Source organism: Empidonax traillii, unplaced genomic scaffold, assembly GCF_003031625.1.
Source record: "Empidonax traillii isolate 1590-97213 ecotype Southwest subspecies unplaced genomic scaffold, ASM303162v1 scaffold1748:size104815, whole genome shotgun sequence".
NCBI classification, from domain to species: domain Eukaryota; kingdom Metazoa; phylum Chordata; class Aves; order Passeriformes; family Tyrannidae; genus Empidonax; species Empidonax traillii.
In genome coordinates this window covers 83,573-98,625 of record NW_020956941.1, presented here as the reverse complement: position 1 = coordinate 98,625, position 15,053 = coordinate 83,573, and the positions used below count along the sequence as shown (strand labels likewise).

The following is a 15,053-nucleotide window of genomic DNA, read 5'->3' as shown; positions in this document are numbered from 1 at the left end:
AAGGAATGGTTATTTAACGAGAGGATCAAACTGCCCACGGCTTTGGAGATGCAGGGCTGGGTGTCCTGGAGGTGTGCAGGTGAACTCCCTTGATCTCCTGGCATCCAGGTGAGGGAGGATCCTGCCTGGCTTTAAGACACTTTCCTTCCTTCAGGCTCCAGTTCAGGGTCAGGCTCTGAGAGTGGGGTCGTTTTCCAACCAAGAAGCAGCTCAAAGGTTTGTTTGTGGTTTGTTTTTTTTCTGTTTGTTTGTTTGTTTGTTTTTTGTGGGTGTTTTTTTTTTTTCCGTTTTTCTTTTTTCTCTCGTTTTAATGAATAATTTGGAATAGGAAAGTCAGAGGAGATGAGGGAGGGAGGGAGATGAGGTGGGAGAGAGGACGTTCTCCTTCTCCCCACCTCCTCCAGTTTAATAAGCACCAGAGTATTCAAGTGTGTCCGTGGGGATTGGGAGCCACGTCAGCAGGCGGAGACTAAACCTTTCTCGTAAGAGCAGCGTCGTTTGGGTTGGGGTCCCTCCTCGTCATCATCCTCCTCCTCGTCCTCCTCCTCCTCTTCCTCGGAGGATGAGCTGTCCAGTGTCAAATCCACAACGTCTGCGGGGGCTTTGCCGTTCTCGCCGTTGTTGCCGGTGGGGGTGGGAAGGAGCCCGTTCACATCCGAGGAGCCTGGAGAGGGGGGGACAGAGAGGAGGGAGTGAAACCCAGAGCAGGGGATGCTCCAGCACCCCCTGCATGGTCAGCCTGGAGAAGGGAAGGATTCAGGGAGACCTCAGAGCCCCTTCCAGGGCCTGAAGGGGCTCCAGGAGAGCTGGAGAGGGACTGGGGACAAGGGATGGAGGGGCAGGACACAGGGAATGGCTTCCCACTGCCAGAGGGATACTGGGAAGGAATTCTTCCCTGGGAGGATGGTGAGGCACTGAAATGGATTTCCCAGAGCAGCTGTGGCTGCCCCATCCCTGGAAGTGTCCAAGGCCAGGTTGGAGCAATCCGGGATAGTGGGAGGTGTCCCTGCCCATGGCAGGGGGTGGCACTGGATGAGCTTTAAGGTCCCTTCCAAGCCAATCCAGTGCTGAATTCTGGTTTTTTCCTACAGGGATTTCAAGCCTTCACCCCCATGGAGACTCACCTAGAACTAATATTGGACACTGGGGGCTGCAGCTCCTCTCCTTCTCAGCTCTGATGGGACACCAGGAGCCGTCCACCAGGTACTCGATCTCATCTGCGTCTTCACATTCCGTCAGGATCTTGGACAGGAGCCTGCACAGGAGACAGGATGAGCTGTCACACCCCAGCCAGTCAGTCTTTAGTGACCCTGGATCTTTACCTCCACCAGCCCTGAATTTAAAGGGATCCTGGTGTTGGCAGAAGGTTCCCGAGCTGGGAGCTCTTGGAGTCCTGGGATTTATTCCCCATAAAACCAGTGCAGGTTCTGATGGTGAAACCGTCCCAGTCCTCCCTCACAACGCACCCAAACCATCAACATCACCTTAATTAGGGGCAATTAAAGACAGTTTTGCCTCTTCACCCCAGTTTCCCAGGTACTGCTTCCAGGCAGAGCCTGATGCTCCATCCCAGGGACGTTCCCAGGGATGTTTCTTTGGAACTGCAAGGCCTCATTCCCTCCTGTACTCGAGCATTTCCCTTCAAGGAGAAGGGAGGATTTGTGGCAAAACGACTTCCAAGCTCGGGAAAAACTTTAGGCCCCACCAGTGAGAGAGTTTCAGTTTTGCTTCCACAGACAATCCCATCATCCAGCAGAGCAACCACACCAAGCTGCACTTCCCAAAAAACTGACAAGGCCCTGAGGATCCCAGACCCGACCAACCACCTCCCTCCTCGGGAGCCTCCGGCTCTTTCCTGACTCACAGCACCCAGCTGAGTGCCAGGTTCCCTCACCCCCCACTTCCAGGGAATCTGAAACAACCTTCATCCAACAGAACCAGCACCAAAACTCATCCCTGAGCAGAGCAGGGACTGAACTGCTGAGCTTTCCCCAGTGACCTCCTCCTCCTCACCCAGGACATGGGCACTGCCCACCCGTGGGCTCCCACAGCCCAACCCCTCCTTCCTTCCCCTTCTTAGAGATCTCCCAGGAACTGGATTTTCCTGTTGGGGTTGGCCAGAGGACAAAGCAAACAGGTTATCTGTGCTGAGACTGCTCCAGCCTCCAGACTGCCTGGAAAGCCACAGATCCTGGATCACCCCAGGACCCACCAACACTCCAACGCTCCGAGAACCATCAGCCCGGCCCTGGGAACAGACTCGTGTGCCAAGGGAGCTGGATGCACCCCAAAAACCACCCTAAACCCTCCCTGCTTTTGAGGGAACCTGCACCAGAGGCCAATTCCATGAGCCACAAGGGTGGAGATGGTTTTCCAGAAGGCAGGAACCACGGGTCTGGCTCCCCCAGCGCTCGGGGTGGCTCGGGGCCTGGCCGGCCCCATGACAGTGCTGGTGGTCCCAGAATTTTGGGCAACAAAGATGCTTCCAAACCCACCCCAAAAGTGCTGCCCCAAAGGTCTGGTCCCTCCCAGCACATCCCACTTGTGACACCCCACAGAGAGTCCAGGTGGATCCAGAAAACCTCCGGCCTGGACAACAAAACCAAAGCATTTTGATTCTGTCCTTTCACTGCAGCTGAATCTCCTGCCTTTTCCCCCTGGAAAATAAAGCAGGAGTTCCTATTGAGAGATCTTTCCCAGCCCTTTCACCAAGACACCCCCAAAGCTCCAGAAATTGTACTGAACAGTCACACAGAGGGAACAAACTCTTCCCAAAACTGCCTCTGTGCCTCAGCCTTGAGGGCAGCACGTTCTGGTTGAGGAGAAGGTGCCCAAATCAAATTTACAGCGTGCCACGGAGTGCCTGTGAGCAGCTGAGCACCCCACACCGAGGAAAACAAGATGTTTCCTGTCAAAACCCATCTCCTTGGGGGTTTAGGAAGGGATTTATTCCATGTGAGGTGGTATCTTGTCATCCAAGACACCGGTTGTGCAGCTTCACCAGCCTGTGAGCGAGGCAGCAAATCCTCAATCCTCAGAATGCTTCAGTGCATTCCAAAAAAAAAAAAAAAAAAAAATCAATCAAACAACAGGAATGGCAGAGAGATCTGGGTCTTGCTCTAACCCACCAAACCACTTCAGGGTGGGTATTACGGAGAATAAACTTCCAGGGGAGTTTTGAGGTGAAACGTCCCAAGCAGAGACACTCGAGGCAAAGGAGGAGGAGAGAAAGGGGGGCTGAGAGGTGCCCAGCTCACCCATCGATGATGAGCTGGTCGTAGGGGGCAGGTTTGTCACACACAGGGCACATCCACGTGGGCTTCTTCTCGTTCATCTGCAGGTAGAAGACGGCGTCGAAGCACTGCAGGTGCGCGCAGGTCTCCGCCCGGCACGGCACCGACAGGCGCATCTTCACCAGCTGCGGAGCCAAGGGCACGGCATCAGCCAGGGAACAGCCTGGGAATTCCCATCTCCCCTCTGGTGGGAAAGGATCTGGGGGCTGGAAAAGCTGGCCCAGCAGGAGGTTTTGGGGGGGGGTTGTGACGGAAAGGGTTTAAATGGAGGGTTGGAGCCAGGTTGGGAGAGATGGGTGGGGTTCAACTGGAGAAGGGAAGGATTCAGGGAGGCCCGAGAGCCCCTTCCAGGGCATAAAGGGGCTCCAGGAGAGCTGGAGAGGGACTGAGGACAAGGGACAGGACAAGGGGAATGGCTTCCCACTGCCAGAGGGCAGGGATAGATGGGATAGTGGGAAGGAATTCCTCCCTGGGAGGGTGGGGAGGGGCTGGGATGGATTTCCCAGAGAAGCTGTGGCTGCCCCATCCCTGGAAGTGTCCAAGGCCAGGTTGGAGCAACCTGGGCTAGTGAGAGGTGTCCCTGCCCGTGGCAGGGGGTGGCACTGGATGGGTCCCTTCCCACCCAAAGCACCCTGATCCCAGGAGAACACCCAGACTCACTGGACAGATGAGGGACACACGGACACCCGTGGTGGCGATTTCACTGTCCGGGTCCAGGCGTAGCTTCTCCTTCACTGCAGGGAGAGCAGAGGGCACAAAATGGACCAGCTGCAAATTCCAACCTTGGAAAAACAAGGCGCAGCACAGGAGGAGCAGCTCACCCCCAGCCCTTGGGTAGTGGGGCACCCACCAGGCTCCCCAGGGCAGTGGGCACGGCACTCAAAGGGGCATTTGGAATATCCTCTGGGGCACAGGGGGTGACTCTTGGGGATGGGCCCGTGCAGGGCTGAGGGTGGGACTGGATGATCCTTGTGGGTCCCTTCTAACCCAGAACATCCTGTGATTCTGTGGAGATCCAGACAGGACATCCCTCAGCATTGGGGTGCTGTGTCCAGCTCTGGGCCCCTCAGCTCAGGAAGGACATGGAGGGGCTGGAGCAGGGGCAGAGAGGAGCAACGAGGCTGGGGAAGGGACTGGAGCACAATTCCCATGAGGAGAGGCTGAGGGAGCTGGGGGGGCTCAGCCTGAAGAGGACGAGGCTCAGGGGAGTCCTCATCACTCTACAACTCCCTGACAGGAGGGGGGCGCCAGGTGAGGGTTGATCTCTTCTCCCAGGAACCAGCAACAGGACAAGAGGGCTCGGTCTGGAGCTGTGCCAGGGCAGGTTTAGGTTGGACATCAGGGAGAAATTCTTCCCAGGGAGAAGGATCAGACACTGGGATGGGCTGCTCAGGGAGGGGGTGGATTCTCCATCCCTGGAGGCGTTTAAGGACAGACTGGACGTGGCATCAGTGCCATGGGCTGGGAACCACGGCGGGGTTGGAGCGAGGGCTGGGCCTGATGATCTCAGAGGTCTTTTCCATCCCTGTGATTCTTTGAGCCAGAGGGACTCACCGAGCGCTTTGCAGAGCTCTGGGTGTTTGATGCCGATGGTTTTCAACCTCTGCAGCAGCTCTGCCGAGGTCATCTGCCTCACCAGGTACAGCCCCACCGAGTAGCTCTGAGGAGACAGGGCAGGCAGGGGATGAGCCAGGCTGCTCTCCCCCACCCTGCTTGTGGAATTCTGGGGGGGTGTGGGGAGGATTCCCTCGGCACCCACCTTGCCATAGTTGCCCCAGGTCACCGTGATGCGGTTGGTGGCTGCCGACAGGTACATGAGGTGCGTGAGGTTGATGGGACGACAGGGCCTTTTGGGTTCCACTCCAGGTTTGTTTGAGGGGTAGTAGCCCTGAGGGAGAAGGATTAAATATGTTTGTTTATCTTTTACTCGACGTGCTCCTACACAGGGTCAGCTCCAAAAAAACTCCACTCAGTTCAGGGGAAAAAAAAAAACCCAGAGCTGAACAGTCAGAGCAGAAAGCAGAAGAACTGAGGTTTTTCTACAGAACTTCGTTAACAACAAGGCTAAACCACCAGAAAATCAGCTTTCAGCTGAGCAGCGCATTTTTATCGCTCCTGGCATTGGTGGGGAAATCGATTTCCTTCAGAATCCCCCCCAGTCCTTACCGGCACGGAGCAGTAACTGTGGTTCACCTTCACGGCGATGTTGGGAGGGTACTGATCCTCCTGAGGAGAACTGGTGTCTGTGTAGCAGATTCTGGAAGGAAAGGGCACATTAGGCATCGTCCAAAGGGCCCCTGCACACCCCCATCCCAATCCCAGAGCACAGCCAGTCCAGCAGGGCAGGAGGCTGTGATACTTCTCCAGCCCCACCTCCAGGGGAGCTCAAAAAGCAGAGTTTGAGATGGTTGAATCAGTTCTTTGTGCTCTCTAAGCCCTGACCTTGTGAACAGAACAGCTCCTTGGGAATTATCTCGGGATGCACCCGGAAAACTCGCTGCCTTTTGCTGGAATATTCCCTCCCCCCTTCCCCTGGTGCGAGGTCGCCCCTCAAGAATCCTTCCTGCACCCCCAGGATCCGCAAATCCTCCCGTGGGTTTTTAGAGGATGGGAATCAACCCCGTGCCCGGACCTACCTGAGCACCACCTGAACTGATTTCACCCCGGGCTGCAACTCCCTGGTAAAAATTAAAATAAACACAAATTCGGATTAATTACGTGGAATAAAAAAACCAAAACCAGCCACCCAACCCAGCTGTCAATTTTACCAGACTCAAGAGTTTCACTTCCTCTTTATTTCTTAACATTCCTTTTTAAAAAAATTACTTCACAGACCTTTACTTAAGTTGTACGATTCCCCCTGCAAATATCAGTGGTTCTGTAATTATTATGATGATTTTATTTTTTTTTTTTGTTTAATGCATCAACCTACAGCTTTTTCTCCTTTTTTTTAAAAACTCTTCAGGTGAAAAGTGTCAAATTCCCCCTTCTGCTGATTTGTGAGAATTTATAAAAACTGGGTTTTAAGGTCAGGTTTACCTGCCAGTGTTTGAGACTGTCTTCTGTGTTTAATTATTCAGCTAAAGCTGTTCATGCAAACCAAGGGGCTGAGTGTTATGGCACCTCTGAGAATATTGCAACCTTCAGCAGGGCCATTCCTGGCAGGATTTCCAGTGGAATCGGGAAAGCAATGGGATATACAGAACAAAGGGATTTTATTAGGGGGCAAAATGGGTGTAAAATGTGCTCTGATCCCTGCACAGGACTCAGGGCTTTAGGGAAAATCCCCCCAATAATCTTGATTTGCCTCTGAGAGTATTTCACCTTCCAATTGAGCATTTTAGGGTAAATTTTGGGGGATGGCAGGGATGAAACCTGCACAGACAGAGGTTGTGGGGACATCACCCACAGGCTGGACCCGTGGGAGCATTTCAGCCTCCCCAAAATATTGGAGCTGTTACTCAACAGGGACACTTTGCCCCCCTAAAATCTGAATGTGGGGGGGGGGGGGAAAAGAGCATCAGGAACCAGCAGCTTTTGTTATTCCTTTTCTGTGAAGTTTTCCTTCTGTTGACCCACGGGACACTCAAGAAATTCCCACTTTTTTACAGCATAAAGAGAAAGATGGGAAGGTTTCATGGCCCAATTTTGGAGGAATTCTTCTTCAAGGATGGAGGGAGCCAAGAGGAAACCTCCCTGCCACCTCTGAGGAGCCTCATGGTTTGAATCCATCCTGACAGGGGTCGGGGAAAATCCTAATCCAAGCTGTTTTCCCCTCAGGAAGAGTTCCTATTGGATCCTTCCCCAACTGAGGAAGCTTCTTTCCAGGTGCAAACAAAAGCCTTAAAAAGTCTGGCTTTTGAACTTGTGCTGCAGAGGGGAAAAAAACCCCAAAAACCTGCAGTTATTCCCGTTATCCAGGATCTCATCCCACTTTTCCTGCCCCCCACCGTTGAAAAGGAAGATTTGGAGGAGTAAAAGTCAAATTTTGAGGGCTTGGAGGGGTAAATTCGTGGCTCCCACCTCCTGCCTCAAAGATCTGCTTTCTGTGGCCTCCAAAATCCTGGCAGAGACCAAAAAGCTTCCCCAGGAATTATCAGCTGTGTTTTCTTGGATCCTTGACACCCAGCGAGAAATACCTGGAATTTCTGATCAGCTCCACTTGTCTGGGTGTTAATGCAAAAATACACGGACTTTCCTGGAGCTTCTCATTGTTCTGTGGGACTGAGGAGGGAAAAAAAAAAAAAAAAGCAGACTGAGCATCAACCTGGAAACAGCAGCTGATTTTTCTAATTTTTTTTTTCTTTTTTTAAAGCGTTTTTCATCCCCTTCAAATAAACCTGAGTTCGTCCCATCGGCGGGACCAGAACCCCAAGAAACCCAAGGAGGGCCTGAAATAAAACCAGGAAAGCACCAGGGCCGAGCAGGAAAGTTCTGGAAAAGGAAAAAAAAAAACAAAAACCCAACCACAGCAACAAAAAGATCAGCTCAGAGAACACAAAAAACCAGCACAAAAAACCACGACTTGCAACCCCCTGACCTCGAGGGTGGGACATAAACTCACTTTTAGAGATGCTCAGTTAAAACCCAGCATTAATTGTGGATTTTAGCACCTGATAATCGGGAGATTAAACACATTTAAAGGGGTGAAAACGAAGCCTGAGAGCTCGGGAAGGTGAAATTTTATTTTCAGGTGGTGTTTCCAAGGCGAGTTGAGACTCCAGGCTGGTGAAAGTCACAGGAGAAACACAAAGAGGAAGTGCTAAAACGGCTTTTTTAAAATTTTTTTCCATGGATAAGATAAAATGAAGGATAAAACCTGGGAGCTTGGAAGACCTGGTGACAACTCAGGTCGCTCCAGGTGCTTCTTTTTGGGTAATTCAGCTTTAAAATATTCAGAAAAAAAAAAAAAATTAAAAATAGTCATAATTAAGATATCTTGATGGAATTTTTGTAGAATTCCAGTTTCCACCCGAATCTCTCTCGCCCAAAAACAACCAGCCCGAGTCAAAGTTATTTTTTAGACAGTGATGAATGAGAAGAGCAACAAGAAAAAGTGATTTTAATGTCAAATTCCTCCAGGCAGGAACTGAGGTGTCCTGCTCATGGAAAGGTCCTGGAGAGGGGACACAAAGCCCTTACCTGGACAAAACAAACAAACAAACAAACAAACAAAAAAACAGCTGGAGGGAAAAGAAAAATCCAAGATACACCCTCAGGGTGTGTCCAGGAGGACAGAATTCAGAAGTGGGTGCTTTGGAGAAAAGGCCAAGAGAACATTCCCTGAAAAACTGGGAGAAACATCTCCGGGATGGACCTGATTGAAGCCCCAAATCTCCTTTAAAATGGAGAAGGAGCCCAAAATTTGGGAGGTGCATCCTCAGGGAAGCTAATCAGGTGTTCACCTCTCACCGAGCAGCCAGGGAGATAAAAAAAAAGGGAGTTTTTAAAGCTAAATGTTGGGAAATAACTGATTTTTTCCCTTCTTTTTCCAGGCCAGGTGCCTCTGGACACAACTTCATTTAACAGCTGCCAAAAGCTGGAGCTCAAGCAAATCCTCCCAGGGAGTCAAGGCCCAGCAACTTCCAAAATCCCAGAACACTTGGCAAACCTTATCCTGGACATTCTGGAATTGCAGTGGATTCCCACTTGGAGTGGCCAAGCTGTCCAGTAGGTGGGTCAGAGCCCCGAAACGAGGCCTGATGTTGGGGGTTTGGGGGTTCCCTGCAGCGAGGCTTTGGTTCCACACTAAATATCCCACATTGTTACATCCCATGGGAAGAGGGGTCATGTTGGCGTGGCTTGGAGGTCCCACAGGCAAATTGTAGCATTGGGGAGGGGCTGCAGGAGGAATTTTCCTGCTCCCACAGGAAGAGAAGAGCTGTTCAATCCCAGGGAAAAGCCGACACCGCGCTCCAAGGTCGGTTGTGCCTCCAGAAGGCTCCTTATCTACACAATCCCGGGATTATTTGGGTTGGAAAAGTCCTCCAAGGGCATCAAATCCAACCTTTGTCCCCGTCCCCTGCCGTGTCCCCCAGTCCAGAGGGGGAGGCCACACCTCCAGGGAGGGGGGGGGGACTCCACACCACAGGGAATATTTGGGATAAAAATCCCGCAGAATTCCTCCATTCACACGCTTCCACCCCAAAAAGTGCCAGAGGATGAGCACAGAGCTCAGCAAAGTGCTGAGGTACCATAAACACTCCTCTGAACTCCTTCAGAGCCAGCAAAGGAGGGGTCTCAGCACTCAACCCCTCTCCAAGGTGAGTTTTTTTTTTTTCATTTTAAGCATCATCTCCCCAAGATTTCGGTCAATTGGAACAATTCTCCTTTGTCTCACCCTCAGACAAAACCAGGGGGTGCTCAGCACCTTTCTCTCCAAGAATAACAGTAACTGGAGAGTCCTTCAGGGAATCTGCTTGCCCTGCAGCCCAGCTGAGGCATCACCCACCTCACCCCTGATCCCAAAAGGAATTATCTCCAAGAGGCAGGAGAGGCTGTTCCTAAAGGGAGGTGCTTCCAGCTGCAGCCTGGGACACATAAATTCAGCTTTAAAGTATCCCTCTGGCAGCCCAGGGAAAAGCCCCAGGGGTTTCTATATGGATCTGGGAATTCCCAGGATGGGAAATCTGGGCAACAAACCATTTTTCCATCTGGAAAAAAAAAAAAAACAAACAAACCACTTGGTTTGCCTTGGAGTGTTTTATCACAGAATCCTCGAATATCCTCAGCTGGAAGGGACCCCCAAGGATCATCTAATCCAGCTCTTGGCCTGGCACAAGATACCCCAACAATCCCATCCCCCTTAATGGGATGTTATTCCAGCTCCCAGAGGCTCCAGGGAGCAAAGGGGAGACACCCAGGGTTGGGACAACCCAGTCTGGGGAGACACAAGTGCATCCTCATTGCCATCAGTGTTGCAGAAGGAATTAAAGAGTTGCAGAAGGAATTAAAGAGCTGCAGGTCACCAGGTTGGGAAAATTAAACCAGTGTTGGGAAGATGATGTTTTGGTTGTGCCCACACTGGGACAATGAAACCTGAGCACCCGCTCCTTGTGGCTCCACCAGAAACCATTCCAGCCCCATGGAAAATGAGCCAAACGTGCTCCAGGGAAGGAGCTGCTGACCCTGGGGAGGTGTCACCTTCCATGGGGGGAGACACTCCATTTAATGAGCCCTCTGCTCTGAGCTGACGGGGGAGATCTTAATGTCAACTTTTAACGAAATCTGTTCGTCACAGGAAGTCCATCCAGGCTCTTCTCCTGCCTCTGGATGTGCTTCCACCTCTTGGAAACCCGTTGGCCTTCGGAATCCTCCACACAGGGCACATTTCAGGCTGAACAAACCCATTCCCCCAACATTTATAAGGTTTTAGCTTTACAGTCACCCCTCAGCTGTTTCACACCTCCAAAGGATGACAAAAATTATCTGTTTGTGGGGTTTTTTTTTTGTTCCAGCAAAGGCACAGCAGCTTCCCAAGTCCTCAGATCGTTCAGTTGGGAGGTCTGACATGAGCCCTGGATTTATGAGACCCTGAGGCTCAGCAGAACACAACTTCTCCTCTCCACACGCTCAATTCGCTACCAGAACGTTCTATCTGACATCAGGGACAAGACCCTTTGTTCCTCCAAACCAAAATCATGAACAATCAGTCTCCACTGGTGATCTTTGATGGAATCGCAGAATGGTTTGGGTTGGAAGGGACCTTAATGATCAGCCAGTTCCACCCCCTGCCATGGGCAGGGACACCTCCCACTAGCCCAGGATGCTCCAGTCTGGCCTTGGACACTTCCAGGGCTGGAGCAGCCACAGCTTCTCTGGGAAATCCATCCCAGCCCCTCCCCAGGAGGAATTCCTTCCCAATATCCCATCTAAATCTCCCCTCTTTTGGTTTAAAACCATTCCCCTTCTCCCATCTCTGTCTCTCCACGTACAAAGTTGCTCTCTCTCTTTTTTATCAGCCACCTTTAAGCACTGGAAAGCTGAGATATCAATAACAGGCTCTAAATTTTAAGTACGAGAGGGAGAGGGGAAAGAGGGGGAGATGGGGAAGAGCAAAAGAGGGAGATGGGGAAGAGCAAAAGAGGGAGATGGGGAAGAGCAAGAGGGGGAGAAGGGGAAGAGCAAGAGGGCAGGAAGAGGCACCCACCACCACATCCACCAGCTCCTCTTGCCTCCCAACCTCCCAAACCCACCTTCCCACCACTCCAACCACCCCCTCCCAAAACTCACCCAACTCCGTGGGCTTCAGCAGCTCGTCCAGGGTGGTGTAGAACGGGAGCTTCACCAGGCGAACCTCGGGCTTGGCAACTTTGGGAGGCAACCTCCCGAGTCCGTTCAGGTATTTGCCGTAGAGGGCGGGGTAGTCGATGTTGGGGGCGGGCAGAGTCCGAGCCACGGCGCTGCCGCGGTCGTAGGACGAGTGTAAGGGCAGGGCCTCAGCCCGGTGTTGCTGCTGTTGCTGCTGCTGCTGCTGCTGCTGCTGCGGGGGAGGCTGAGCCACTTCCGAGCTCTTCTTGCTGTAGCGAGTCTCGTAGAGCTCCTTGATTTTCTTGAACACCTCAGGGCTGCAGTCAAACTGGACCAGCTGCAAAGCTCGGGTCACTAGTTCGTGTTTAAGTCCGCTTTTACTCCTGCCAACAAAACCCAGCAACATCTGAAGATCTGAGACTCGGAAACTCATCACCATGTTCTGGGGGACAAAAAATTGGAGAGGGTCTTATAGTTATGAGAGGCAAAGGTTGTCGGTTCTTGCTTTAAAATTAGAAGGCAAGTAGTCAAAATTTCCACCCTGAGAGAGACCCCCGGAGCTGTTCAAACCCCTTGTTTGGTGCTTGGTTTGATTCCCTGTTTCTGAAGGGCCTGAACAACACAGAGACCAGTGCTTGAAATATCACAGTTGGAAAAATCAGAGGAACACCAGAATAGGCGCCAAATGACACAGAAATCACTCTGATAAAAGACACCGGGATAGGGATCAAATGACACAAAAATCCCTGATAAAAAAAAAAAACCCACCACGACAGGCACCAAATGACACAAATCCCCGAGAGGAAAACACAAGGATAGGGATCAAGTTACACAGAAACCAACTTTGCTAGAAAACCATCAGGATAGGCACCAAATTCCACAAAAATCCCTCAGAGAAAAACACCGGGACAGGCACCAAACGACACAAAAATCACTTTGATCAAACATCAGGATGAGCATCAAATAGCACAAAAATCACTTGGAGAGACGCTCAAAGGGAGCATCCTGGAGATGAGTCAACTGGAAGCCCACAGAGGCCTCAAGCAGCAGATCCCACGTGGAAAAGAGCTCGGTGTCTCCCTGGAATTATCAATTCCAGTGTCTGTTAGGCCAGAAAACCCATCTCAGCCTCCCAAAAATTCCCTCAGCCCTGTAAGTGTCAGCAGATTGAAAGTACCACACTTCCCATCAGGCTGAAAACCAAATTATTCCTGTTAATTATTCCGTGGTTACAACCCCGGCTAGGTTGGTGTTGCAGTTCCCTGGAAACCAAACAGCTTAAAAATTGCAATTCAAAAAAAAAAAAAATAATAAAAAGAGCTTGTAAAGTAGATGGGTTTGAAAACTTGAGCTGGAAATGCACTTTAGATAGATAGATATCCACACATATTCACTCAATATCCTTCCTGGTTTGTGGGAAATTAGGGATTTCAAGAAGAAATCCCAGTAAAAAACCAATCCAGCAGGTCTCTCTTCCCCAACCTCCACCCCACTCTTAGATCCAACAATAAGTATTTTTTAAAAAAAGCCTAAAAGTCAGGTTTCTATGGAATTTAACAGCAGTTTTATAATTTCCTGGAATAAAACAGCTACAGATTAGGTTTGAGTTTTTTTTTTAATTAAGAAACCTACAGCTGATTCCAGAGATATTTAACAGCCACTTTTGGATGTGTGGGAATGAGAGCACAGAGAAAATGCCATTTGATTTTCTCCTTTTTCATTAAACATGTCATTTAATCTGCAAAACCCCCAAAGCTGTTCCATCACTGGCTGTAGTTAAAATTTCTGGGAGTCGTGATGAGTCCCAAAATATCTTCTATGAGGGGGACAACAAAAAAAGGTAACTACAGAGGAGAGAGAAAAGGGGTTTAACTGCCAGAAAATCAGGATTCCAGAGCTCTGGATTCCTGGTGCTGCTCCACCAGATCCCACCCGTGAAATCCTGGAAAAATGTCATTTGTGGCTCAGTTTTCTCCAATTAAAAACCAGAATTGGGATCATAAAAGGCCAGAAAAGACCTCCAGGATCAGCAAGTCCAACGTGGGGAAATGGGGAGTGAGTTGTTCCCTTCGAGGTATTTTGAGGGTAAAAGGGGTATTAGGGAGGATAAATTGGTTGAGGAAGTAACAACCAGCAGCAGGAGGAACGAGGGAGGGGAGAGGATGGGAATTCCTGCTGCTCCTCAGGATCCTTGGGGTGTAAAGCGGAGCTGGAGGCAAAATTTTCCACGTTGAAGGATTTGAAATCCCGAAGGATGAGATCTGAGCAGCGACACAGGAACAACCAAACATCCCATGAAGCTGTCACCGAGGCCTCTGCCAAGGAACAGCTGAGATTTCTCACCCTCCTGGCTGCTCTTCCCCTCAGGAAGCCTGCTGGGGCAAGGCCCAGATCCCACCAAACACATCCCTGCCTCTGGAATCCCGCCCGGCTCCAAAGGGAGCCCGAGAGCAGCAGGAGGAAGGCAGAGCTTCCCAAAAAGCCAAACTGCTCCAGAGGCGATTCCTGCAGCCACATCCCCACCGATCCCCAGGGCAGGGGACGCTTCCAGGGGTGACTTCCCGGGGAATTCTTCCCCAGGAACACTTCCAGGGGACAGTTCCCAGGGAATTCTTCCCAGGGGACACTCCCCAGCCGCTCCTTCAGCACCGCTTGCCCCGGGGATGCTGTGGGGAGGCACCGGCCGGTCCTGGGCGCTGAACCCACCCCTGCATCCACAGCGGGACACGGGGAACCCCCGGCTCCCCCAGAGGTGCCGGAGCACCGGGATCCCGCGGGGAAAACAGGGATCCCCGAGGGATAACCCGCTCCCTCTCCCCGGCGTTCACGAGGGGGCACACAAACCGCCTTGGGAACACAGCACAACGCCCGGCAGGAATTGGCTTCGCCCCCTCACGGAGGGGCCTCAGGGCCGCCCCGCACCGGGCGGGGGGCGCGGGGGGCAGCACCTGCGCTAATTAATCCCGAGAATTAACAGCCGCTAAGGCCAGCCCAGCCCTGCGGGGACTGCCGGCGGCGCCACGGGTCGCCCCAGCCCCGGTCAAACCCCGTGAGGTCCGGCGGGGGCCGCGGCCCTGAGGCCGGGGCGGGGCAGCCCCCTGAGGGGGAGGGGGGGGGGGGCAGGGAGAAAGCGGCGGGGGCGGTGCCGGGAAGGCGCCTCGCTCGGCGGTTCGCGGCGCTGCTCCGCCGCGGTCTCGCCCCCCCCCGCGGGAGTCTCTCCGGTGGGCGCGGGGGGGGATTCCCCGCGGGCGGGGCGGCGGCGGCGCCGCTTCCCCCTCACCTTCGCCTCCACCAGCTCCGCCGCCATCTTGGGCCTCCAGCGTCCACCGCGCCGGGCGCCGCCGCCGCCGCCGCGTCACGTGACTGCCCCCCTCGAGGGGGCGGGGCCGAGCCGGGGAGAGCGGCCCAATCGGAGGGCGAGCGGCTCTCTTCGACCACGCCCACCCGCCCCCCGCGCGCGCCGCCACACCCCTCGAGGCCACGCCCACGCGCGGGGAGCCTTAAAGGGGC

The 15,053-nt window shown here is 52.5% G+C and overlaps 1 protein-coding gene across 1 annotated transcript; it reads right to left on the bottom strand.

The window, feature by feature from the left end:
• Positions 1 to 260: 260 nt before the first annotated feature.
• Positions 261 to 14,930, bottom strand: PIAS4 (protein inhibitor of activated STAT 4). The gene is made up of 11 exons (XM_027908559.1): positions 14,824 to 14,930; positions 11,526 to 11,985; positions 7,433 to 7,517; positions 5,930 to 5,971; positions 5,460 to 5,550; positions 5,053 to 5,181; positions 4,848 to 4,953; positions 3,954 to 4,027; positions 3,258 to 3,418; positions 1,125 to 1,255; positions 261 to 664 (listed from the first exon to the last, which is right to left on the bottom strand). Exons 1-11 carry the CDS (start codon positions 14,848 to 14,850, stop codon positions 456 to 458), a joined length of 1,515 nt encoding a protein of 504 aa, XP_027764360.1. The 5' UTR covers positions 14,851 to 14,930; the 3' UTR covers positions 261 to 455.
• Between the last annotated feature and the right edge of the window lie 123 nt (positions 14,931 to 15,053).

What these genes read in the sequence shown, in the direction of transcription:
- PIAS4 (XM_027908559.1), bottom strand. Translation starts at nt 14,850, where the DNA reads ATGGCGGCGGAGCTGGTGGAGGCGAAG. An exon ending in GTGTGTCCCTCATCTGTCCA is followed by an intron (nt 3,419 to 3,953) that starts GTGAGTCTGGGT and finishes TTGGCTCCGCAG; the next exon opens with CTGGTGAAGATGCGCCTGTC. An exon ending in GACCAGCTCATCATCGATGG is followed by an intron (nt 1,256 to 3,257) that starts GTGAGCTGGGCA and finishes TCTCCTGTGCAG; the next exon opens with GCTCCTGTCCAAGATCCTGA.